The sequence below is a fragment of the Sparassis crispa genome, assembly GCF_003851025.1.
Source record: "Sparassis crispa DNA, contig_000005F, whole genome shotgun sequence".
Lineage (NCBI taxonomy): Eukaryota > Fungi > Basidiomycota > Agaricomycetes > Polyporales > Sparassidaceae > Sparassis > Sparassis crispa.
Genome location: NW_020939752.1, coordinates 738,866 through 763,976, shown reverse-complemented (window position 1 = coordinate 763,976; position 25,111 = coordinate 738,866). Strand labels below are relative to the sequence as shown.

At 56.9% G+C, this 25,111-nt stretch overlaps 6 protein-coding genes across 6 annotated transcripts; 3 read left to right on the top strand and 3 right to left on the bottom strand.

Annotated features, from left to right (window-relative positions):
- Positions 1-416: 416 nt before the first annotated feature.
- Positions 417-5,190, bottom strand: SCP_0602810 (hypothetical protein; the record flags this gene model as incomplete). The annotated part of the gene is made up of 15 exons (XM_027759415.1): positions 417-455; positions 523-676; positions 749-892; positions 956-996; positions 1,051-1,232; positions 1,295-1,432; positions 1,491-1,841; positions 1,912-1,981; positions 2,053-2,653; positions 2,715-2,893; positions 2,991-3,100; positions 3,166-3,305; positions 3,358-3,710; positions 4,606-4,711; positions 4,928-5,190. 15 exons carry the CDS (start codon positions 5,188-5,190, stop codon positions 417-419), a joined length of 2,871 nt encoding a protein of 956 aa, XP_027615216.1.
- Positions 5,191-6,846: 1,656 nt separating this feature from the next.
- On the top strand, positions 6,847-9,699 carry SCP_0602800 (glycoside hydrolase family 16 protein; the record flags this gene model as incomplete). The annotated part of the gene is made up of 6 exons (XM_027759414.1): positions 6,847-7,909; positions 7,961-8,483; positions 8,553-8,712; positions 8,777-8,989; positions 9,049-9,590; positions 9,657-9,699. 6 exons carry the CDS (start codon positions 6,847-6,849, stop codon positions 9,697-9,699), a joined length of 2,544 nt encoding a protein of 847 aa, XP_027615215.1.
- Positions 9,700-13,007: 3,308 nt separating this feature from the next.
- On the top strand, positions 13,008-17,059 carry SCP_0602790 (glycoside hydrolase family 95 protein; the record flags this gene model as incomplete). Its single annotated transcript, XM_027759413.1, has 21 exons — positions 13,008-13,188; positions 13,555-13,662; positions 13,714-13,796; positions 13,906-14,011; positions 14,068-14,103; positions 14,165-14,300; positions 14,359-14,745; positions 14,897-14,914; positions 14,977-15,047; positions 15,105-15,110; positions 15,169-15,254; positions 15,311-15,388; positions 15,464-15,469; positions 15,531-15,591; positions 15,664-15,680; positions 15,736-15,813; positions 15,878-15,986; positions 16,054-16,149; positions 16,205-16,551; positions 16,609-16,722; positions 16,778-17,059. 21 exons carry the CDS (start codon positions 13,008-13,010, stop codon positions 17,057-17,059), a joined length of 2,406 nt encoding a protein of 801 aa, XP_027615214.1.
- A 403-nt stretch (positions 17,060-17,462) lies between these two features.
- SCP_0602780 (Efflux pump FUS6) lies at positions 17,463-19,679 on the bottom strand (the record flags this gene model as incomplete). The annotated part of the gene is made up of 10 exons (XM_027759412.1): positions 17,463-17,861; positions 17,926-18,290; positions 18,348-18,435; positions 18,494-18,662; positions 18,713-18,821; positions 18,875-18,954; positions 19,001-19,106; positions 19,167-19,272; positions 19,331-19,456; positions 19,506-19,679. 10 exons carry the CDS (start codon positions 19,677-19,679, stop codon positions 17,463-17,465), a joined length of 1,722 nt encoding a protein of 573 aa, XP_027615213.1.
- Positions 19,680-21,535: 1,856 nt separating this feature from the next.
- Positions 21,536-23,497, top strand: SCP_0602770 (4-O-dimethylallyl-L-tyrosine synthase; the record flags this gene model as incomplete). The annotated part of the gene is made up of 6 exons (XM_027759411.1): positions 21,536-21,655; positions 21,720-21,911; positions 21,970-22,222; positions 22,273-22,419; positions 22,472-22,569; positions 23,078-23,497. The coding sequence occupies 6 exons, from the start codon at positions 21,536-21,538 to the stop codon at positions 23,495-23,497; spliced, it is 1,230 nt and encodes a 409-aa protein (XP_027615212.1).
- A 338-nt stretch (positions 23,498-23,835) lies between these two features.
- On the bottom strand, positions 23,836-24,980 carry SCP_0602760 (hypothetical protein; the record flags this gene model as incomplete). Its single annotated transcript, XM_027759410.1, has 6 exons — positions 23,836-23,884; positions 23,947-24,038; positions 24,135-24,225; positions 24,278-24,445; positions 24,511-24,679; positions 24,731-24,980. 6 exons carry the CDS (start codon positions 24,978-24,980, stop codon positions 23,836-23,838), a joined length of 819 nt encoding a protein of 272 aa, XP_027615211.1.
- Between the last annotated feature and the right edge of the window lie 131 nt (positions 24,981-25,111).

The following is a 25,111-nucleotide window of genomic DNA, read 5'->3' as shown; positions in this document are numbered from 1 at the left end:
AGCGTATTCGAGAGTGCACGACGTACGAGCATGTGGGCGTGTAAGCGCATAGCGCGAAAACGGTAGATATAAGCAACAAGATCACTGTAACAACTGCACACGAGTCCATGTCAGTACGAGGGAGGGAGAAACAGAACAGAGGCGGGACAGTCTAGATGTAGAGGGCAGACACTGTACGCGATCGGTGCGATATTGGAGGATGATGGGTAGCAGGGGGGATGAGACTGTGAACAGGGTGGTAGGTAGCAGGGGGGATGAGACTGCGAACAGGTCACAAGGTACACGACAAAGAGGGTGATGCCAGTCCGTATTCAGGTGTATCGTCCGAGTCCAGACATGTAATGGTATACACGGCGACGATATGGTATATGCAGCCAGACTGCAGTGTGTCAGGGTCCGCACGCCAGGCGCAGCTCTTAATACGAGAAGATCATCAACCACGGGTTCAGCACGATCTACACAACCCACCCGCGAGCAGTCAGCCAACGGCAGGCATCGGCAGGAGACGAGCGCAATACGCACCGGGAAAAGAATATGGCAGCTCGAGGAGATAGCGAGCGGCAGGATGACGGCCCATCCGGCGCCGGTGATGCGCCACTCGATGGGGACCAACGTCGTGCTCTCGATGATCATGCCAGCGATGAACACGACGGACAGTGTCCACGCGAACCAGAATCTACAACACAGTCAGACACAAGACTTCGCGCAAAAGACGGCGCACACGCGACCCAGTGGATATAGGACGCACCTCCTTAGAATTTTGGGCACCTCCTTGAAGAAATTGGACCGCTCGACCTCCTTCGTCGTCGCGCCCCAGGTAATATTGTACGAAAACAGATGCGCGAGCACCGCAATCGACAGGTGGAGCGAGAGCCCGCCAAAGAAAAAGAAGCTGCACAACCGCTCGGTCAACAACAACACCAGACGATCGACGCCGAAACACCACGACACTCACAAGAACGGAACCCACATCACGTTCTCGAAAAACGCCCCGAGCTAGAGTACGTCATCAGTACGCGAAAGGACGACATATTGCAACCGGCAGCCTACCAACGACCGCGCGCCAATGCGATACTGCAATAGCGTGAACCCAACATTTCCCGAGCCGATGAACACGACCGTCGTCGCAAGCCAGATCTCGAAGCTGTGCTGGTAGAAGCCGTCCACGGGAAGCTCCCAGCCGAGCAGGATGTAGTTGAGGACCGCAATCGTCAGCGAGGCTGCAATACCGTCTGTCCCAAAGAGTCAGCAATGGTACGAAGGAGAGACGGGGCGAGTGGAGACAACGGCTTACAGTACGAGAACATGTACGACAGCATGGAGATCTTGTAGTGCATCGGCGCGCCCGACCACAAAAACCTATGGATCTGCACGGCGATCGGGCCACGGCGCCACCACTGGACGATCGGGTTGAACAGCAGCTCGTTACAGCCTGCACACATCTCAACAAACAACTCCTCCACCAAGACGGGCAAATAAGGGCGACGTACCGTACGCATACTTCTGCCAGCGGTTCAGCTCGTCGTCCACGGTGAGCGAGACGCCCTCCTTGAACCCGCCATTCGAGTACGTCGCCCAGCGGATGATGTACCCGCGCATCTGGAGGCGCAGCGCCATGTCAAAGTCCTCGGACACGTTCGACTCGGACCAGATCTTCTCCTGCCCGTCCGCGGGGTCTACGAACGCCGCGTCCTGGATCGCCTGCCAGCGCATGAACGCGTTGTGCCCCACGAAGGGCGCGACCTCGCCGTTCGAGCACGAGTACGAGATGCACTTGTTGATCCGCCGCGTGAAGTACGCGATGCCGTTTTCAAAGTAGTGGTGCGCGACCTGCATAACATCTGCAGCCCGAAAAAAAAAAACACACATACATCATCAGCACGGCGAACACCAGAGCGCACAGGCACGCACCAGACTCGTGCTGGAGAATAGCAAGCGTCGGGTCCTCGGCCATCTCGCGCGCCGCATCCCGCAAGCAGTCCTACAAGCGCACACCCACGAGACAATGAGCCCCAGCCCGCACTCGCGCCCCACAAACAGCAGCACACGCACCTCGGGCACGACCGTATCCGAATCGACCAACAACACGAGCTCGCCCAAGCGGCACGCGCGCCCGTTCGCCGCCCACGGGCGGAACCGGTGCCCGCTCGCCTCATACACCTCGTCGATCGCCATCTGCAGCGCCTGCTCCTCGAGGTCGAACCACTCCTCCTCCGCGCGCTCCTCGCCCTCCGCGCTCCCCCGCTGGCCCCGCCCCACATTCACCACCCCCTGGTCCTCCCCGTCGTGCTGCTGGTACTGCATCCCATACCGCGTCTCCTCGCGCACGCCGTGCCCCGCCGCGCTCCCGCGCGCCGCCGCCTGCGCCTGCAGCACCGCGAGGTGCTTCTCCGCCTTGAGCGACAGCGCGAGCCCGTAGTTCATGTTCGACGCCTTCTTGAAGCGCCCCGCGCGGCGGAACCCGTCCGGCGCGGGGTCGTGCCGCGGGCGCGCGACCCAGCCGATCCCGTGGTTGGCGTAGTACGCGATCCGCGCGTCGCGCTCCTCGACCGCCAGCAGCCGCAGCCCGTCGTCGTTCACGAACAGCGTCGACGTCCCGCCCTGCCGCGCGTACGTGCGCATCGCCTTCTTCAGCGACTCGATCGACGGCGCCCTGCGTGCTGCGTCAGTGGAGAGCGCGGCCAGCGTGGCAGAGCGGCGAGGGGGAGACTCACAGCACGGCGTCCAGGCTCTCCTTGTACACCGGCATCTGGATCGCGATGTGCGGCAGGTCCGCGTCGACGACTTTGTTCGGCCGGGGCTTCACCGCGGAGTAGTACTTGGAGTTCTGGTGGTACTGCGCGATCGGCCCGAGCGCCATCGTGACGTTCTGGACGATCTGCATCGCGAAGAACTAACAGCGCCTCCGAAAAAAAAAAAAGAGAGAGAAGGCGAAATAAGAAAATGCATCAGCAGGGCGGATCGACGGACACAGCAGCGAGCAGACGCACGAGGGAGACGGCGAAGAGGAGCGGGATGAGGACCGCGAGCGCGAAGCGCACGTAGTCGTTATCGAGCCGCCACTCCACAATGAGGGTATTGAGCCCATTCCCAATAAAAACTGAGCCCGCGCGCCCACGCATCAGCCACCACACTCACCCGCACACGACACGAGGACGGACGCACAAATGCTCAGCGCGAACGCGAATCCATTGTAGAGCGGAGCGAGGAACCGCATCGGGCGCGGGTCCGGCTCGCGCTCGCCATACAGGCTCGCTTCCGAGCGGTCGTCCACCACGACCTCCTTGCGGCGGCCCCACCACGTCCTGCGCACATACATCAGCGCCGGCAGACCATCCTCGAACACGGGAAACGCACCTGCGCACGACGGTCTTGGCGCCCGCCTCCTTCTCCTGCACACCAACGCCCTTCTCGACGTCGGGGCCCAGCTCGAGGCTGTCGCGGCCCATGCCGCGCGGGGTGCCGGGGAGCGCCGGGGCATGGAGGGAGCGCGTGGGGGGCACGGACAGGCGCGAGCTGGGGCGGATGAGGGAGTGGCCCTCGACGGAGCCGGACACGCTCGCGGGCTGCGAGCTGGCGGAGGCGGCGTGGGACGCCGCGTTGGGGCGGGAGCGCCAGAGGAGCTTGATGAGGCGCTCCTCGAAGTCCTGGCAGAGCGGGATGATGCTGTCTATCGCGTCGGACCAGACGACCAGCACGCGTTCGTCGCGCTGCGGGGAGTGTCAGCGCACGTTCGGAGCTCGGTGCGAGGACGCAACGTAAAAAAAGGGGGTAGATTGTGAGCGGACAGTGGGCAATGAGCACGACGAAGAGGGAAGGCCCTCATCCCGCGTTGCTGTCAAATGCCGATACGACTACAGGCAACGAAAATGGAACCTCTGTCTATGGGTAGCTCCACGAATCATGATAGCACCTGCGGACGTGAGCCATGTTCCGGATGGACAGAGGCGCATACTCGAGTGAAGGAAGGGAAGCACGCAAGAACACCATAGAAGCAGAAACCGGGGTGACGAAGCGAAAAGCGGAACAGACGGAGGCGAGATAGGCCCGCCTCGAGGAGCGCGAAGGGCTCGCGAGGGAAGCGCCACTCGCTCAAGGAGACAGACACCTCCTTCCCAGTCACCCCCTATCGAACCTGAGCCTCACGAAGCACGCGCTCAAAACGCAGAAACGCGCACTCCGCACACAGCCCAACGCGACCCTCTCCCGCGCGTAAGCCACGGCGCAGCCCTGGTCCGTGTTCTGCACCCAGCGCGCATCAAGGCCCGCGCGATAATAACCGTCCTGCACCCGCAAAGTGAAGTGCAGAGGCGGACCACGCGTGCGCGAAGCAGAAGCAAGGCCCACACGTGCTCCCACGCGGCATGCGCGAAGCCGTACAGCACAGCCAGAAGGGAGGGCAAAGAACGGCGGTGCCGCACCGCTCCTTGGCAAAAAGACGGACGTACCCAAAAAAAGACTAGGCACGCGAAAAAATGAAAGACGGAGCCGAGAATGCGGATCGTCCCCAGCCACCACCGAAACTCCACAATCCAAAATCCCAAATCCGACAAACCCAAACACGACGGGTTCTTGCGCGGGGCAAGAAGAGGGGAAAGGACTTACGACGAAGGCGGCGCTCTGCTCCTTATCGGCGCTCGGGAGGTCCATCATGGTCTCGAGGATCTGGATCTGGGTGTTGGCATCGACGTAGATGCTCTTATCGGGGCCCCTGCGTGCAAGGCAGCGTCAGTAGTGAACGCCTGGACGATATGGACGGCGAGACGGGATGGCGGGCGCGGGGGGGGGGGGGGGGGGCGCGTCATAGGAGGCGCATCGTCCACTGCACACCGCTCAAAGGCACCAGTTCCCTCCCGCGAAACCCAACATCGACACACCCGCAAGCCCAAAGCCAAGCCAAACAAAAAAACAAAACAAAGCGACTCACACCTCGGCAAGGGCGGCATGCACGGCGGCGTTGCGCACCTTGACGGCGACGGCGGGGTTGAGGGCGGCGACGGCGGCCTCGAAGGGCTCGAGGGCGGGGTTCTCGTAGGGGAACACGCGGAACTCGGGGAGGGGCACGCCGGGGTGCTCTACGCGGAGGGCGACGCCGGCGGAGAGGGCGTCCTCGTTGGGGCGGAACCACGCGTCGCCCTGGGTCTGCTTGAAGATGTGGTGCAGGAAGGCGTCGTAGCGGTCGTAGTCCATCGCGGCGGGAGCGACCTACCTAGCCGGCGGGGGTAAGAGGGGAGAGAGGGCAGAGTTCGCAGATGGAAGGAGAAGGAAGAGATGGTGGAGGGGGAAACGCGGGGCGCAGCACTGCACGCGGGGCAGGAGCAGGAGCGGAGACTCACACGCGGGTTTTGAGTGTGGGTTCGCGACGGGGATCGCGTTTGGGGAGTACCGCAGCTTCGTATCATGGGCGAGTGTCTGGTGTCTCCCTGCCTGCCTCCCTCCTCTCCGGCCGTTCCCTTATCGCAGACGCCCACACTGCATTTTGCGCTCCTAGCGCGCGTCGAGTGGAATATTGGCTCTCAGAGGGACCGGGCGGGATATCTGCGCTGGGACACAGCTCGGACGAGCGCGTTGCGGGGGTGTCACGCGCGCGCGACGACCTGCGCAGGTATCTGCATCCGAGGGTGCAAAAAGGAGGGACGTGCCTGAACGGTGGACGACATACGTACTGCAGCTCCGTCCGGGGGCCTGGGCTGGCAGGGAACGAACGGTGCGCGTATGGAAGGCGCGGGGGAGCCTATCTGACGACTGAGGGGCGCTAAGGGGCTGCATCGCGCTTCACCGATGGCAACGTGTCATCGGCGCGTCATAGTGTACGTGGATAGTGGAGGTGGGGCGCGTCGGCTGCACGCGAGGTGCAGGAGGTGCAGGAGTGGGACGCTCGGTGCCACTGCGGAGAAAATTGAGTCTGGGGTGGGACCCCAGCGGGCCCGACGCGTGACGTCACAGCGCATCGCGACCATCGACCGACGCCAGAGAGGCATCTGTTGTACTGCGGTACGCCTCCCTAGTGCTTCACAGTGTTGCGTCAAAGAACCGGCTCGAGAGGTCGCAAGGAAGGACGCGTCGAAGCACGTTCCGCGTATTTCTGAATTAGGTATCTCGCCTGCCCGGTTTGGGATCTTCCTCGTCAATTAGCCTCTGGTTGTCGTCTGTTTTACGACACACGAACGACAGGGGCCGAGCTGAGAAGAGGCCGGGGCGTCGTGGCGCATGCCCCGGCGTTCTTCGACTGTCCAAGTATGCCCCTCCGACTTCCCCTCGTTTATCGACAAGTCGAGCCAGAAGACGCGAAAATTCTACGCGACGCAGGCGAGCTCGAAGGACTAGTCTCTGCTTGATTCAGAAGGACAGAAGCTGCAGTTGTGCTGCGGTCGAGAGCATACTCGTTTTACCACGGCGCTCCGTCGCGCTCACAGACGCATCCTAGTAGCCTTGTGCACTCGAGAGAGAAGACGCGGGGGAGCACGCTGCAGGGAGGACGGAGCGGTCGCCCTTCGGGACCGAGGGCGTTTGCGCGAGAGACAGAGGCAGAAGGTGTCAGGTATGTTGAAATCGGCGATCAGAGTCCTAAGTCGCCGGCTTGTGCGCAGACGTTTCGCCCTGGAGCTCGTGCAGGGTGCAGCACGAAAGATGAATTGAAGCTCTGAGAGTCTGGCTGCCTGCTGCGTTCATAGAGAACGGGTGGAGCGAGGCGCAGGGAAGGTGCGCAGGGCGGGCGGGACCCCAGGCAGGGCGACGTAACGGACGATAAGGACGCAGCACGCGAGCTTATCGAGGAGGGCCTTAACCTCGTCCTCTCCTCCTGCTCCTGCTCCTGCTCTCTCTCTCCTCCCTCGCAGGGCGACGATGGCCTCCCGCAACCGCGAGTCGTATCCCTCACGCTCGGTCTACTCTTCGGCGGACGCCTACCGCGCTCTGCCCTCCGCGCCCTCTCCCTCCACCGCCCACGCCCACGCCCAGAGCTCCTCCCCCACCAGCAGCGACGAGGACGCCCTCCTGCCCGCGCCGCCCTCTCCGCCCATGCACGCCGCCCTCGCCACCGCCTTTGTCCGCACCCGCGCTCGCTCTCGCAGAGACTCTGGTGCTCCTGCCGCCGCGCCCTCTGTGCCCGCTCAGCGAGACATCGACGAAGAGCCTGCCCCTCCCCGGCCCCTCTCCAAGGACGTGAGCCACCCGCTCTCACCACCCAGGCCGCCCTTCGTCGCAGACGGGGACCGTCGCTCCTCCGGCACCTCCTCCGCGGACACCCTGGACCTCGAACCCGCGAGCGACTCGGACGCCTCCGCCTCCGCCGGCCCCGCAGCACGCGGCACCCAGCCCCCGCCCGTAGCTGCCCCAGTGGCCTCCCCACCAGGCGCTGGCCCCGTCCCCCGCGCCGTGCGCGCCCGCAATCACCACCGCCGCCGCTCCTCCATGGCGAACGAGTACTCGTACGCCGCGCCCGCCCCCGCCTCGGAGGAGTCCGCCAGCTCGCCCTCCTCCTCGCAGCCCCACGGCGCCCCCGCCGACACGCCCCCCGGCTCCGTCTACAGCCCCCCCGGCGCCCACCGCGCCCCGCCCAGTGCGTACCCCTTCCCCTTCCAGAGCCACCCCGGCAACCCCGACCCGGGCACCCCCATTCCCGGCCGCAGGAGCCTCGAGTCCCTCCGCCGCTCCGCCTCCTTCGGCAGCGCCGCCATATCTCCTCCGTTTGCCGTCGGCACGTCCTACCCCCAGGGCTACGCCCAGCTGCCCCCAATTGGCGCGAGCACGAGCGACCTCGGGGAGCTCGGCCGCCCGTATGCGCCCTTCATGGAGGGCAACGCCAGGAGCGCGACCCCGCCGAGCCCCATCGCCAGCCAGAGCCAGCTCTACCGCGCGAGCGCCGCAGCCGCCGCTGCCGGCGCCGGGTCCGCGGGTCTCTACTCCGGTGCGTGTCCGAATCAGAGGAAAGAGTGTCGTTGTATTGACCCTTCGCCAGATCCGAACGCGCGCGCGATGCGCCCCAACTTCCTCTCGCCGGCCTCGCGCCCGGGCTCCTCGCTGTGGTCCCCGCCGTCGTACCCGTCTATCCCGTACGCGTACCCGCCCTCGGGCTCGTACACCGCCCTGCCCGGCGCGCGCACCGGCACCCACACCCCGACCGGCGGCTCGACGTACGGCGGCTACGGCTCCGGCTCCGGCTCCGCCTCGGGGTACCCGGAGCTGCACGCGGCGCTGCGCAAGGCGAAGAAGCCGATGCGCTCGCACGCGCTGGCCGCGAAGCTGACCGCGGAGGAGAAGCCGTGGCTCAAGGAGCGCGACCGCGCGGGGCGCGCGGCGTGGTGGATGACGTTTTGCATGATGTGGCTCGGCGTCGCGGGCGCGGCGGTGTTCATCTACTTTGGGTACACGGACGTGATGCTCCTCCCCGACTCGGAGCTGTGCCCCGTCTGGAGCGACGAGTTTGACAGTCTGGATTTGACGAATACGTGGACCGCGGACGTGGAGCTTGGCGGGTTCGGGTGCGTGTTCTGCTCTTTTTTTCTTTTCTTTTTTTGGCTGTGGGTGGGTTGCTGATTTTGGGGGCGCAGGAACGGCGAGTTCCAGATGACGACGACGGACTCGAAGAACCTGTACGTGAACAACGGGGAGCTGTACATCATGCCGACGCTCACCTCGGACGAGATCGGCGAGGGCTCCGTGCTCGACGGGTACACGTACCCGCTCCAGGGCTGCACCACCGACAACGCCGTAAGCCCCCCCCCTCCTTCCCTCCTCTCCTTACACCCCGACGTAGGCTGAAACAGAGTGACAGACTGCGTGCTCGGCGACGTCCTCGAACTCGTCCGGGACGGTGGTGAACCCGGTGCAGTCCGCGCGGATCAGCACGATCAACAGCCACAGCATCCGCTACGGGCGCGTCGAGGTCAGCGCGAAGCTCCCCGCGGGCGACTGGCTCTGGCCCGCCATCTGGATGATGCCCGTGCAGAGCGTGTACGGCCCGTGGCCGCTCAGCGGCGAGATCGACGTGAGCCCCACCCTTTCTTTCGCGATGATGCGCGCGTATGCTGACGGGCTGGGGGGCAGATCATGGAGGCGCGCGGGAACGGGCTGGCGTACACCGCGCAGGGCTCGAACTACGTGCGCTCGACGCTCAACTACGGGCCGCTCCCGGGGCTGCTCACGACGATCTTCGGGTGGTGGACGCAGAAGCGGGCGAGCTTCGGCGCGGCGTTCCACGTGTACACGCTCGAGTGGACGCCGGACTTTATGCGCTTCTCGGTGGACACGCGCCTGCGCGCGATGATCGCGCTCAACACGGGCGGGCGCGGCGGGAAGAGCTTCTGGGCGCGCGGGGCGTACCCCGCCACGGCGCACAACGGCTCGGACACGCTCGTGGCGGTGCCGGACCCGTGGGGCAGCAGCGGCGGCGCGAGCGCGCCGTTTGACCAGAACTTTTATGTGATACTGGATCTGGCGGTGGGCGGGACGAGCGGGTGGTTTCCGGATAACGTGGGCGGGAAGCCGTGGTACGACGGGAGCGCGGAGGCGATGCGCGAGTTTGCGCTCGCGCAGGGCGAGTGGGCCGCGACGTGGCCGGCGAGCGCGGACGATCGCGCGTTTAGAGTGTGCGTGTTCCGCGTTTTTTCTTTTTCGATTCGTGTGGCGGGGCTGACCGTGGTGCGGATTTGCAGGGACTATGTGAGGATGTGGCAGTGGAAGCCTGAGGGGTGCTGAGCTGAGCGCGCGAAGGGGCCGCTCGCTGCGCCCGTCTCTCTGCGCGCCCGTCGTCGCGAATGCTTTGCTTTGTGTATACCCCCCGGCCCCGGACCAAAATTGCGAGGATTGGCCCCGCGACTGCTCCTGTGCTATGCTATGCTCACCTTGCGTCTGCCCACCCCACCACGGCCGACACCGGTATAGAGTCGCGCGCGGACGTTATCACCCGCCTTGTCACTTGCTGCTTGGGAACATTATATAGATAGATACCATGCGTTTCTGGTTTTTTTTTGTAGTCGTGGACGCTGCGCGGTGCGCGCCCCTCGCTCGTTTGTGCATATGCGCTGTCGCGCCGCTCGCTTAGCTTTTAGCTTTCCTTAGTCTCATTCTCGTCGTGTGTCTGCGTATACTTGGCCATCTGCGTAACGTTTCGATACGTGCATGCACTTTTCCACCCGCATCGCATAGATCCCGAGAGCCCCGCCCACCCCCGCTGACTGCTGGGTACTACTAGCTATAGTACTGTATTTATGTCCCCCCCCGCGTCATGACCCCGCTACGATTCTCCAGCTGGCTGGGCTAGATAGAGTGCAATAGACTTTGATGGATCCTCGTCTTCGAGTTGAGAGTGGGGCGTGGGCTCCGTTCCTGAGTGACTTCATGCGTTGTCTGCACCGGTGCTCTGGCGTGGGGTACGACGCGGGGCTGGTGTGGAGTTGGAGGACGTGTGAGCGGGGAACGCCGTCCGGACCGCCCGCGCGTAGGCGGACCGTCTTGACTCTTCTTTGTGTTTTCGGTCTTTTGTTCGGGGGGAAGAGGTAACGAAAAGGCTTCGCGGACAGGTGCGCAAAAAGTGGAGCAGCTCGCTCTTGTTTTTTTTTGCCAGACTGGACGCGAGTTCGCGCCCGCTCCACCCTTCGCGAGCCCGGGGTGCTTCCGATGCGATGCCGATGGCGGAGCTGTGTTGCGGGTTTTCCTCGCTCCAGGAACGCGGTGCGGTGCATAGATGTGCGGGAAGAGTCGGTGAATACGTGCTATGACGAGTACCGAATCGGAACGACGGTTCGGACGTACGGTCTAACAAAGTAATGGCTCTCCGTGCTATACCCTGGTCCTCGCATGCGTCAGGAGTCTAGAGAAGGAACCGGGCCGAGGTCGAGGCGGAGGCGCCACAGCGTCTGGCGTCGCTACCGACTCACCGAGGAAAATAAATAGTTGACGAGGCGGGCTCAGTACCTGCTGCTGTGGACCTATTATTTCGGGCTGACGGCCAGAGATGATTGATCCACAGCACGCAGATGCTTGACGGTAGGAGGGGGGCGAAACGGACACCATGTGTCGAGCGTGGGCGTCGTGGTGAAGCAGCGTCGCCATGCGCACACCGGGCGTGAACAGCACGTAACGACGTGCGCCACTGCGAACCGGCCATGTCGGCTCCTCTGTCAGTTAGGCTCGCAGGCATTTGCAAAACCGGGACGCACGAATTCGAAAATACCAGGAGTGGATGGGGACTGTACAAACCGGCTCAGCAGTAGGTAGCGACGTGCGCCCCTGCGCCCCGGCTATGCCGGCTTCTCTGCCAGTTAGGCTCGCAGACATTGCGAAATGGGGACGTACGAATTCAAAAATGCGAGTGAATTATCGGGGCTGCACACAACGAGCATAGGTAGCGACGTGCGCCCCTGCGCACTGGCTATGTCGGCTTCTCTGCCAGTTAGGCTCGCAGGTATTTACGAAACAGGACGTACGAAATACAAAGATGGATGCCGGCACTGAGTGACGTGATTTGGTGGCGCCATGGTCCGTGCACTTCTCCAAATTGCGTATGATGACAGGCATCAGCCTGGGTCGGCGGAGCACAACGGTGATGACGATGCTATCAGGACTTGCCAACGGAGCGTCTGAGAAGCAACAGCTACATTGACATGGAATTGGTCTGAGGGCACTGATGGAAACGCGTAAGAGTGTTCGGGGGTTCGCGTACGGAAATGCACCGGCGCGAACTCGTTGCGGAGAACGTGCGCGAGACGGAAAGGATGTAGCCTGGAATCTCGTCGATGACTGGATGTCAAGGAAGAGATGTCGGAAATGTGAAGGTGCGGTCTGATGTCGGTATGATGACTGCGCGGAGTGGACGTTCCGAGGTGGGTTTCGTGCTGAAAGCGGCGAGATGTGTTATCGCGTCTGGTTGGAGTGTTATTTTTGTCGCGGGAGATAAATGAACACATCGAGGAACACATCGAGGAAGCTCAGCTTAGGAAGCAGCGCAAAGTGAAGGGATGATAAGACGCACTCTTAGGATCTGCGTACAGATAGTAGAGCAAACTTCAGACGAAGTGACCGGATGATGGAATGGGAATCATGCAATCTGAATGCAGCGTGGCGCCAAAGAAAAGGTATCTCAGATAGCCCATATTACGCCGAATGTGCAAACACGGTGGTATCAGGAATGCAAGAACTAGCGGAAGGGTGAGCGGTAGGATGATGGACATTGGAGAGCTTTATCGATGCATGTTGCAAATAGTCGATGCATGCGGCATGGTGTGAACAACCATGTACGCATTGCACGGTCGGTCAGGCTCGCCCTGGCACGAGTTGCAATTACTCGTGCATGCAACGGCACCGGGGCCCGCATGAGCCTCCTTGTGAGTATAGAACTACCAGTAGTCATTCAATACTTCGACAATACTCACATCGAACCTCGTGTATATCAGAATGGCTCGTCGGTCCGGCGGATGAAGGCAGAAGGCGAGCTCAAGAAATTAACAAGTTAGGAGCCTGCTCCTAGAAATATGCCCATTGATATTGCGCGTGTTAGCATGATAGGGGAATGAGACATACCTGGAAACACAAGGCACGCGTGCTCAAGTTTTGCCAGCGGGTAAGAGTCAACTCTGCGATGGGATATTAATGAGGAACGCGAGGCAGGGGATAATTAGTGTTACACCATGTGTTCCGCTTCGCGAAAACGCCAATCTCTGCGGGAACCCAAGCCACCGTTTGAAGCCCTTCAGGACTTCTCCATTCACCATAAGTGACGTGTGCGTCCACGCAATCGATATCCCATGGGCTAACTCTCAGATTCTCAAAAACAGTAGCCCCACATTCAGTGGAGCCCATACATGTGAGTTCAAGTTGGGAGATACATCGGAGGAGAACGGAAAATATTCGTGGGCGTCTATTAGACACGTGCCCGCCCGGACCGCTTACGACCGAGGCGGGCTCACGAACTGACGTACACAGCAGCGTCGCTGACGACGACAGGAACGACGACAACAGTAGTGGTGCACCTCAGGACGTCTGTATGAAGCCGAGAATACGTTGCAATGGAGGTCTTGTCTCTTGGTCTATGTTTACTGGGATACTTCAAAACCCTGCCTAGCTTCCTACGACCACTGTCGTTTTGGACGCCACAGTATCCTCTATGTTACACGCCAAATCATGCCATCGAAGTTCCCATAGGCGTTCCACTACCGGAGGGAATCCAAGGCGGCCAGAACAATGGTGGTGAGTTCCCTCCTTGAGCACGTGTCGGCTTGAAGAAGAGAACAACCCTGGGGGCTGGATGCGGAATCCTGTTCATTCGCATTGAGATCCCCCCTTGATCAACAAGCCCAGTCGAAGAGGATGCTACATGCGGTACGGAGGCCGCATGATAACTCGCTGGTTCGTCGCCATGTGGGATCATCTTCGCCTACCATGAAGAAGTGCCCGTGTTTCTGGTGAAATACCAGCATCTTTGTCTCTCTGATTGAGTTGCTCTCTCTGCGCTGCAGCTTGTTACTTTTCTTCTGGGCTTATCGTTTTATATGTTTGTTCTGACGGTATTGCAATGGTCGATTCTTGCACTCTCTGCCTTGATGGCAACCTCAGCGCCTCCTGGGTTCCCTGCTTCCGGGAATGGGCTTTGGTATACGGCACCCGGGCAAAGTGACTCGTGGTCGACGCAGTGGTTGCCTGTTGGCAATGGATATATAGCAGGTTGAGTGCACTTGCGTACTTGGCCGCTTTCTGTATTCACATCGGAACCAGCGACTACACCTGGAGGAACCTTCCAGGAGACAATGCACTTGAATATTGAGTCCTTATGGTCCGGTGGACCATTCCAGGATCCGGTAGGTAGTTTGCGTCACTCAAAAATTTGATTGCGATTGTCCATTTTCTTGGTGGGCCACGGGAATGTGCCTTGCTTCGCTTGCTCATGGCGCGCATCTACACTGTTAGACGTACAATGGCGGCAACCAGCTTCCTTCTGAACAAGCAACAATGGCGCAAGATATGCAGACCATCCGACAGACGATATTTGAGAGCTTAAACGGGACGATTGATAGTACGCGACGCGCGATTTTCTGGCATTCTTGTCAACTTATCAACGACGACGTGCAGATATCGAAGAGCTAATGCTTCCTGCTGGGGCGTATGGTACGTTCATGCCCCTGTCTGCATTTTGTACATATCATTGGGTTCATCTGTGCTGTGACAGGTTCGTACTCTGCAGCGGGCTATTTGCTCACGACCATGAATACTACGGGACCGGTCTCGGGATACTTCCGATGGCTCGACCTAGACTCGGCTGTTGCACATACTGTATGGACGCAGGGAAATGCAACTTTTTATCGGTGTGTACCTACTAGCTCCGCATGTAAAGAGCGCCCCGCTCACTGTCTGCTACTCTAGTGATTCCTTCTGTTCTCATCCTGCCCAGGCGTGTGTGCAATATGTGAACAGCACTGGAGTAGACCCCCTTCCACCGCTAACGTATACATTCTCCGTGACCGCAGAATCCGGTTTGCCTATCCCGAACGTCACCTGTTTTGACAACGATACTCTCCAAGCGACGGGCCAGGTTTCAGATCCCGGTATGTCGTACGAGATTCTCGCACGCGTACGCACGACAGGAAACAGCACTGTCTCCTGCTCATACATCGCCGGCAATGCGACATTGAGCGTAGACAACGCTCATGAAGCGTGGATTACTTGGGTGGGCGATACGGATTACTCGATGTACGCCGGGAACACCGCTAGCAATTTCTCGTTCCGTGGTACAGATCCGGGTCCCTCGCTGTACGCGCTTCTGTCCGCCGTCACCACCACGTCAGTCTCATATACCTCGCTTTTTGATGCACATGTCTCGGACTATACCTCTGTTATGTCCCCGTTCTCGCTTTCGCTTGGACAGACCGCTGACTTCACGACGCCGACGGATGAGCTGAAGGCCGCATATCAAACCAATGTGGGAAATCCGTACCTTGAGTGGTTGTTGTTCAATTACGGACGATACCTTCTTGCGAGCAGTGCGCGCGGGACGCTGCCTGCGAACTTGCAGGGCAAGTGGGCGGAGCTATCCAGTAATCCTTGGGGTGCCGGTATGTAAAATGGTTGTTCTGAATCGTGACATGATGCACTGAGACAGACGGTGGTAGATTATCGTGAGCATTACTTTACCAGCCGACGTCGGAGGACAGCGTGAGCTAAATAGTAGGAAAGACGCAAACATCAACCTGCAGATGAACTATTGGTTTGCAGAGATGACCAATATGGATGTTGTCATACCCGTCTTCAATTATATTGAGGTATGTTGTAGAAATCCTGCCTTAACAACTGTATGTGGTAGTCATCTCTGATTCAGAACACCTGGGCACCACGCGGCACAGAGACGGCGGAAATCTTGTATAATATCTCTCGGGGCTGGGTCACTCACGACGAGGTGCGTTTTTGACCTGCCTCCAGGACCTACCAGTGCGCCCCATCTCTTACTGCACATCCGTATCATATCCTCTAGATGAATGTATGTAACCCGTTTCGCCTTCTTATCGACATACTTACTGAAGTACCACCACTGCCATCAGATTTTTGGCCACACTGGCATGAAGTTGTTGGGTAATTCTGCGCAGTGGGCCGACTATCCTGGTGTGTATCTCAACGAAGGCTTTCCAAAGCAACATCGAAACCATGATACCGCTGACGTTCTTTGACTGTCAGAGTCTGCGGTTTGGATGGTTTGTGCCTATGTTACTTGCAGTTACGGATAACTGATTTCTGAAATACATTCAGATGATACATGTATGGGACCATTTCGATTACACCAACAACATCACATGGTTTCGATCTCAAGGCTGGCCGCTTCTAAAGGTTACATGATCCGGTTTTCCATGAACTTAATTCTCGTTATTGAAGCTTGTTCTGCGTCGCGTAGGGTGTCGCCGAGTTCCATCTGGACAAGCTCATCGAGGATTTGCACTTCAATGATGGTACACTCGTCGTCAACCCTTGCAACTCGCCGGAACAGCTTCCTATCACCCTCGGTATAATATTTCTAATCGCTTGCGTAAAGTATTTCTGACTCAGCATTTTGCTCCAATGGTCAATCAGGATGTGCACATGCACAACAAGTGATCTGGCAGCTTTTCAATGCTATCGAGAAAGGCTTTACTGCATCTGGTGATACAAATACGTCCTTCTTAGAAGGTTTGATCCAATGCCCTTCATGCGTCTTATGAAGGTTGCTGACTTTGCATGACAGAGGTTCAGGCTAAGCGAGCGCAAATGGACAAGGGCATCCACATCGGGTGGTGGGGCCAACTGCAAGAGTGGAAGGTCGATATGGATCAACAGAACGATACCCACCGCCATCTGTCTCATCTCATCGGGCTCTACCCTGGATATGCAGTCGCGTCGTATGACCCGACGGTTCAGGGGAGCAATACCACCAGCTACAGCAGGAGCGATGTGCTAGCGGCCGCGGAAGTGAGCCTCATTCATCGCGGGAACGGCACGGGTCCCGACGCAGACTCCGGGTGGGAGAAGGTTTGGCGCGCCGCTTGTTGGGCTCAGCTTAAGAACGCGACCGAGTTTTACTTCGAACTCTCGGTACATATCTCGCCGTCTGCTTCGCTCGTATCCACAGCTAATGATTGGAATGTTCAGTACGCTATCGAGCGCAATTTTGCGGGCAATCTGTGGAGCATGTACTCGTGGCCTCCAGGGGACGATGGGATCTTCCAGATAGATGCCAACTTCGGTTACCCTGCCGCTCTCCTGGTGCGTATGATCACCTGAACATGCTGTCGTGCTGACACTCTGCATGGTGACACAGAATGCCCTTGTGCAAGCACCCGATGTTGCAGATATATCTCTCCCGCTTGTTGTCACCATTCTACCCGCATTGCCGGATGCATGGCCTTCAGGATCCCTGACAGGCGTGCGCCTCAGGGGCAGTATGACTCTCAACCTCAAGTGGGCAGGAGGAAGGCCCACTTTTGTGGAGATCATCGTTGACCAGAGTGTGACGTCGCGGCAGGTGCAGGTCGTATATGCCAATGAGGTGGTCGCTTCCTTCACAACGGCAGCGAATCTGCAGCAGACAATTGGGTTTTGAAGTGGAGGATACCCAGACAGAAAGGACGCTTGGGACTGATATTGAAGGACTTGTGTCGTTGATTGGAGATAATCGGCAAGGAATCAGGATGATTGCGCTACTCCTTGCCATTTAAATAAGGGCTGCGCTGGCACACATGCGCTACGCTTCTTGAAAGTCATGGCTATCGAGGTTGTATCCCGTATACATACAGAGTATAGGCTCAGCTCGATGTCATTGTGCCGCCAGAAGCCTATCGAGGGAAAGCACAGTAGAAAAGTGACGCGCGCCTGGTACCAGCAAGTAGACAATCTCATTAGGATCGGCGTTTATAGGGCCTTTAGGATACTGTTCATCGTGCAGATGATGGTTCGGCGTGTGCAGTACAACGGTTGTTGATGAAAACGATGTGTGTATATGACAGCTAATGGAATGCCTGCCTACTTCGATTGCAAAGAGAGTTACAATCCTCCGGCGATGCTCCTATCCTGTTCTCCATTTCGTGGGACTGTTGTCGTGCATTATCCCTGTCCTCAAGGCCCCATTTCTCGTCCACACCCGTATGCAAAGGCAAGTGCTCCATCAGCAGACTACACAGAAACCCGAAGCCAGTGATGCCGATTAACACCTGCCAGACATCCTGCAGACTTGCTGTGAACGCGAGCTGCACCTCGCTCTTAAGCGGTTCTTGCAACGTTTTGATGAGCGGGATTATGGAGTATGCAATCGCCGAACCCTGAGGGAATTGCTGCGCGAGCGCGCTGGGGAGGTGCTTCGTGAGCTCATTCTGTAACACCGTCCCACTAATCGTAACACCAAGAATCTGAGAAGGAAGGTTGGGTCAGGGAATATGCACGAGGAGCTCGACTCGAGTGGAACACACTCACATTGGCGAAGTTGCGGATGAACATGTACATCGCGAGCGCCTGAGCGTTCAACTCCACGGGCAGCGGCGCAAGCATGGGGAAGAATGCAAGAGCGGACATCATGCCTACGCCAGCTCCGGCGATGATCTCAAAACCGATTACATGGGAGAGCGGGGTGTCCACATGAATTGTGCTGAAGAGCCCTATGCCGATGATGACCAGCACCCATGATGTCCAGATTTGGGGTCGATAGTGGTGAGTCTTAGCTACAGAAAAGCCCGCGAGTAATTCCATCGGTGCAATGCTGAATGCCAAGCCAAAGATGTCAACACCGGAGGTGATTGGTGAGGCATCCTTGCATGCTTGAAAATATATGGGCACATAGTCTTGTTCGCGGTGAACTGTCAGTGGCAATTTATGAAGGAAAGGAGTAAACAACCTACACAATAGGCTCATTATAGCAATGTAGAGGGAGATGATCTGCAGATAACCACTTGCAGAAGTTCGATGCCGCAGGACAGCGTACGGAATCTGTATCAAAGTAAGAAATTGAAAATTGGACTTCTGCATTCATGGAACGAGTACATACGATCGCATGTTTGGGAATAAATGCTTCGAACACCAAGAAGGCAACGAGACCGCACAGACCAAGAATGAGAGGCACGAGGATACGTGCCGATGACCATGGATACTGTACTCCGCCCCAGGTCAAACCGATCGTGGCTGATGTAGTCGCGGCGATGACAAGTAGATTCCCTCTGATGGGTCACATCAGATAAATATCACGAGTGTCTTGACATGGACATACATCCAGTCTACCATCTGCAGCTTTTCACTAAGAGCGCCCGGAGGAGTGCGAAGCCTAAGGAATAGCAGTACCACGAGTGCGACCACGCCACAGATTGGAATATTAAGGTCTGAAACCACACATCAACATCACTCCAGGAGTCTGTGACAAACCGGTACGTACAAAATAGCCATCTCCACTGGCCATGCTGAGCAAGTGATCCTCCTACTACGGGCCCAATGATACTCGCAACAATAAAGCTCCTGAGACAGAACATGAGAACTGCTAAGTCCCAATCTGTAGACTTACATAGCCATGAAGCCATTAAACACGCCTCTTTCCCTCAATGGAATCATATCTGACACAATGATTTGACACATCACTTGTATCCCCCCTGACCCGACTCTTTGTGCAGCTATTTACCACGAAAGGACATTCAGATATGGGTGCATAAACACCAATGCCAGGCGCATACCTCTTCCAGCGATGAGGAAGTTCATTGATGTTGCTGCACCGCAGAGCGCGCTGCCAACGATAAAAACCACAAGCGATACGAGCATGGTGGCCCTGCGACCGAATATCTACAGTTTTCTCAGCATCCTATGAACTGCTCCGCATGACAGTAGAAAACGTTCGCACCTGAGCAGAGTTTCCGCTAAGAGGGGAGAATGCAGTTATGGCAATAGTGTATGCAGAGCCGACCCATACGAACTGTTCACCGTGCAAGGCATCAACGATACTCGGAAGAGCAGTTGTCACGGAAGCCTGGACGCGGTATGAGTTCTCAGACATAGTGTTTCTTGAATTGACGCACCAACTCTAAGGCTGTAAGGAACTGCGCGAACGTGACACATACGAATATCATCCAGAAACGCCAGTCTCGTGCATGATGGTCACTCGCGGAGGCAGTTAACACCACCTGAGTGACTGTGTCCTCAACAGTGTCTGGTTTCGAGGGCTCTGTCGTTAGATCCTGAAGGTGTGCCATCCTGCGAAGAGACCGAGTGGTCCGATCTAAGCCACACGTTTAGAAGCGAAAAGCAAGCCAAATGATGGATGAGATGAAAGTCAGAAAGAAACCAGAGAATGACGGATGAGTGCGGAAAAAACCCAAAAGTTCACTAAATACGAAGTGAAATAGGGTTAGCGCCTTTGACAAGCAGTTCACAGGGAGATATTTTGATCAAGCGGCTTGCGTCCGAGGTCAAACTATCGGGTTCGCATTGTGTATGATACTCACTGAATTCTCATACTGCTTCTCCCCACAATTCGTTGACTTGCCGAAATGACGAAGATGCTCCAAAGCCCGCAACGTTGGCTGCAGATGTACTTGCACTGAGCGCTGAGCGTCGAAGGACAGAGATAGATATGGAGGATGCATGGAGGGACGGAAATGGGATTCCGTCGAAGTCGCAAAGATGCGGCATGTCTGGAACCAGTCCGCCGTTACTCAACGTTACAGCATGCTTGCAATCTTGCGGCCGTCCTGCCCTCAGAAGTTACTCCGGTCATATGGCAAGCACTTACCTATTGAACGACGGCGCTGGATAAATTACTTCACGGGAACCATCTTGGCAGTCACCGATCGTTCGTGGTGTTCTTGGTTGCGTGCCGGATATAAACAGACTGCAATGGAAACATTGATGCAGCGTACATAATAGTCTCGCAAGCCAGACGATCGTGCTGAGCCGTTCCTCGGCTCCACCTCGGAGGCTGCCGAAAGCCAATATATCGGACATCGAAAAAACCATTGCAGCCTACCACAGAAGCTGCAATGGTTTTTTCGATCTCCGACATATTAGTTGTCGGTTGCTTCCGTGGGTGAACGTCTGGAACCGAGACTACGTACATAAGTAGTCTCGGACCATCCTCTCACATCCACCCTAATAGTAAAGGGGAAACCAACTGGCAGGCGTCCGAGACTAGATGCACGGGTCGACGCCCATAGAGCTATTTTGGGTGAGAGCTGAGCGCTGAGCGCCTGTAGGACACCAATCAAATCCATCGACCAGAGATGTCAAGAACTTCCATAAGCATGGAAGTCAAGCAGCCCCTGGCACATGCTAGTCGACTCGAGGCTTCTCCTGGGATTCCGGTTGCTTCAGAGTAGAAGAACTGGCGCAAAAGAACTTACCCAGTCGAACGAACAGTCACAGCGGCGGCGACGACTTTGAAGGTTCGAGGCAAATCCCTCTGGTAACTGCTTCTGTTGAAGGGGTCTCCAGGCTTGTTGTTACCGGTTTGAAGCCGGTGTTATGAAGCGATACCGATAAGAATCGGGCCGATAACAGATTTGTAGCGAGTCGCCCAACCAGGCCTTGATACACTAATATTCTGACATTCAAGCTGAGGATCACCGCAGAGAAATCCAGTCATGGCGAGGGACGCATGCGAACGTTTACTGTCGCTGGCGAGGCATGGTGAGTGTGGCTTACTAGTAGCATATCAAGCTTTCGAGTCACTCAAGACTTGCGCAGCTATTCTGCTCCGGTGGGACCTCCGCCGCGCCAATTCCCATCTGCTCTCCGCGGTTACGCACAGGGTTCTTTGATCTTTCACTATGATATATCATCATCAGCACCGTGAATGTGCCTAACTAATTGGGCAACACACTAGACACACATATCTGTTTTACCGTCAATCCGAATACTGTTTGTTTATGGTCAAACCTTACCAGGTTGGACATTGAAGCTCAGGCTCCAAAGCGTCATGACCTCTTTTTCAGCCATGACACGCTCAGGGCACTTCTCAAATGCATAAAAGCCTTGCTTCTTCCTTGCACTGTGCAGTCTCACCTACCCTCCTTTTTCACTTCCTTTCTTCGACTTTTCTTCTCTTGTAGCCATGCTCGCTGCTTCTATAATCCTTTCAACCCCCATCTCTCCCATTGCGGCTAATTCCCCCAATGTCTTTCCGGTCACCCATAAAACTCTATCTGAGAGTGTCTACGATGTCCTGAACTTGGTGAGCATCATAGCTACATGGGTTTCACTTGCAAGCTGTTGATAACAGCTGTCTCGCTTTGCAGACCCTTAGGTTCGGTGAGGATGAACGCTTCTGGTGGGAGACGTCCGGCCGCATCCTCGCAAACATGTTCCAGCACCTGGGCTACAGTGTAACTGTCCAGTTCCTCCACATGCTGTTTTTCCATGTTCGCATCCTGCCGTTCATGGGCCCGCGTCCAAACTGGCAGAATAAGCCAGTGTTCAAATCATATATGGTGTGTTTTCCACCAATACCGTAGTCCCTCCCCCGAATCCTGATGAATCTGGACACAGACCGATGACCACACCCCCATAGAAGTCAGTTGGATTGTTGGTCCTGAGGGCTCAACCACCGTGCGCTATGCGATCGAACCCATTGAGAAGAGCCTATTCGCCAAGAAATCAGCCGCGCTCAGGATGGTCGACGAGATGCGCCCTGTAGTGAATCATCTCGACCTCAGCTGGTTCTTCTTGCTGGACAAGGTGTTGGTTTGGCATGGGCAGACCAATGCTTTAGGCACCAAACATCTTACTCAATATTTTCTTGGTCTGGCAAGCATATACTATCCCGCTTCTCCTTCTTACAACTGTATGCAGGCTTTGATTGTTCTCACACCGGTGCCATCACCCTAAAGGCATACTTTCTACCGGAGATCAAGGCCGCGCTGACGGGTGTCTCGAAGGAAATGCTTACGATGCACGCACTCAAGTCGTTGGATGCTGAGTTGACAATTCCATGGAAAGGTGAGTCCAGGCAGTGCCAGCTCCCATTTGAGATTGATGGGCTACTGTGCAGCTATCATTATGTACTTTAACACGCTTCCATCTTCTATGAGGCCGGATATCGAGATCCTTGCGACTGACTGTGGGGCGCCTGAGGACAGCCGCATCAAGGTGTATGTCCGGACAGGACCCTGGATAATCCCCACAAAGGTCGTCGCCAAATCCGGACAGATTTTTGCGAAAATCGACCTCATGCCGTCGTCATGTCCGGACAAATGGACCCCCTAAGGACCATGTAGCCATCGTACTATCCGGACATGGAACTGTTCTGGGGCAAAAATCGCCGGAAAATCGCCGGAAAAAGCCGAAAAAGGCTAAAAATAGCCACAAATTGCCTAAAATGGACGTCCCCAGAGCGAGGATGTCGCTATTTCCGGACAAAAAACTCCCTAAACCGGCCAAAAACGGGCCGGACAGATTTTTTGTAAATTGGGGGGGTTTTGGCGACGACCTTCGGGGGGATTATCCAGGGTCCTGTCCGGACGCGTTCAACTAAGTTCTCCGACCTCGAAGGACTCATGACGCTCGGGGGATCTCTCATGGGGCCCCACTTTGATGACGCCTTGGCTGCACGTGCCATATATCTGTTGTCGTCTCCTTTTTAACTTCCTATTCACAGGCGCTTGTCGACCTCTGGCGCCTGGTCATGGGCGTCGACACCGCTATGCCAGACTGGAAGGAGCAGCACCTGGTGTCGCCCTCATCGAACAACAACCATATCACTTGTGGGTTGCTGCTTTACTACGAGCTGAAACCAGGGTGCGCACAGCCGTTGCCGAAGGTGTACCTGCCCGTGCGCCACTACTGTACAGATGACCTCGCAGTTGCACGCGGGATGCAGGCGTTCCACCGTGCACGAGGCAACACGCTGCTCAATGGGTATGTGCGGGATGTGGAGGCCATCTTCGGGCGCCACCGCCCGCTTGGTGTGTGCACGGGCATACACACGTATGTCTCGCTTGCAATCAAGAGGAAGGAGTTTGAGGTGACGAGCTATTTCAATCCAGAGGCGTATGGGCCTGAGCGGTTTAGCCCGTGAAGGTTTGATTTGTTAGTAGCGGTGGCATGGTCACTTCACCTATTACTGTATCTAGCCCACCGAGTGAAGTTTGACCAGATCAGATCATGTGCAGATAAAGAGGTACAGTACTATATCAATTGGCAGATGAATATCTCCTTCTGGAATTCTCTGTGCGTCTTTGTTACAGGTCACCCAATCACTGAGCCACCATGTTATTAGTATGTTACTGAGTGGTACGCTATACGGGGAAACAAATCAACTATTATCACGGAAAGAATACATTCATCTAGACAGGCAGGGGGAACATGTTGTACAGACGAAAAGAGGAGGCTGAAACCTGCACTCAATACTGTACCTCAGAGAGGGACAACCTCGTCGCCCAAGGGATCGCACCAAGAGACCAGGCTTTATCGAATGGAAATAGTTTAGCAAGTGGTTTCGAGTGGAAAAAGACGCAGACAGCTCACTCAATCTGACCGTAGGCTTGCGGAAATATTTGAGAAAGTTGGGGACAGATCGAGGTGGGCTGAATCTGATATTGTAGACGGTTAAGGAGAGCCTACGCATCATCATAAAAATGCCGTGAGTTTTGTCTTCCCTATTTCATACCGAGCGGAGGGGGGGACTAGGAGCCAATGTAGGAGCGAAGACTTACGTGTTGACCGAGAATGATGAATGTAACCCCGTTCGGCAGCGTAGGGCGAAAATGAATGATTGAATCCACTCTTTGGTTTACACCTTGAAACCTGGAGTATAATATTAATGACCGCCAAGCCACAAATACAAGGCTGGGCGCACGAGATTTCCATGATGGCGGAGCCTTCGTCCTGATTGTTTCTCACGACGGAATCGAGTAGGTGGGTAACGACGAAGGAGGTCTGAGCGCCAGTATCCCAGAGGCACCAGACGTTTTCGAAGACGGATTGAGGTGGGTTGTCCGTCTGGTCTTCAGCGCTGGTGACGACGCTTGAACGAAGGGCAGGCGATTAGCGGCGGCATCCTGGGACAAGGCGAGCTAGGTGAGTGTGAACGGATCTGGAACCTTGCCGTCCGGGAACGTTTGTTCGGTAAGATCAAGGAGACGGCGTCTGCGTTCTTTGGCTAGCGGATCAGCCTTGGCGGGTTTGGGAGGATCGGCAATAAACTTGGAGGTCGTTGTGAATTGCAGCCCGGACGGCTGCTCCAGGGGGTTAAGAGCGACTGTGGAAGATAGGTTGAAGGAGAGCAGACAAGTAGTAGCGGAAGGCTTACGGTTGGATAGTGTAGCACGGCGCTCGCTCGCTCGAGCAATCAACTTGACACGCTTAGCTTCCTCCTCTTCACGAATGACTGAGACAATGTCGTTCACTGAAATCTTGATGGCCAATTTCGCCAGTGCGGCCTCAAGTGAGTCGATAGAGACCACTTGAAGGTCGTTGGCCGGAAGGGGAGGCGGCATGGTGAGGCTTGCGTGAGGATAGTGCTGTTCTGGCGTGTCCTTAGGAGCCTGGGACGGAGGCATAGACAAACCAGGAGGATTCTGGGGTGCCTCAGAGGCAAGGTGGAGTTTGACTTTAGCAGCGAGCCCGCGAGCAGCTCGGTCAAACTAGTGCTTACAAAGCGAGAGGCAGTAGGGAGGCAAACCGGGCGCCT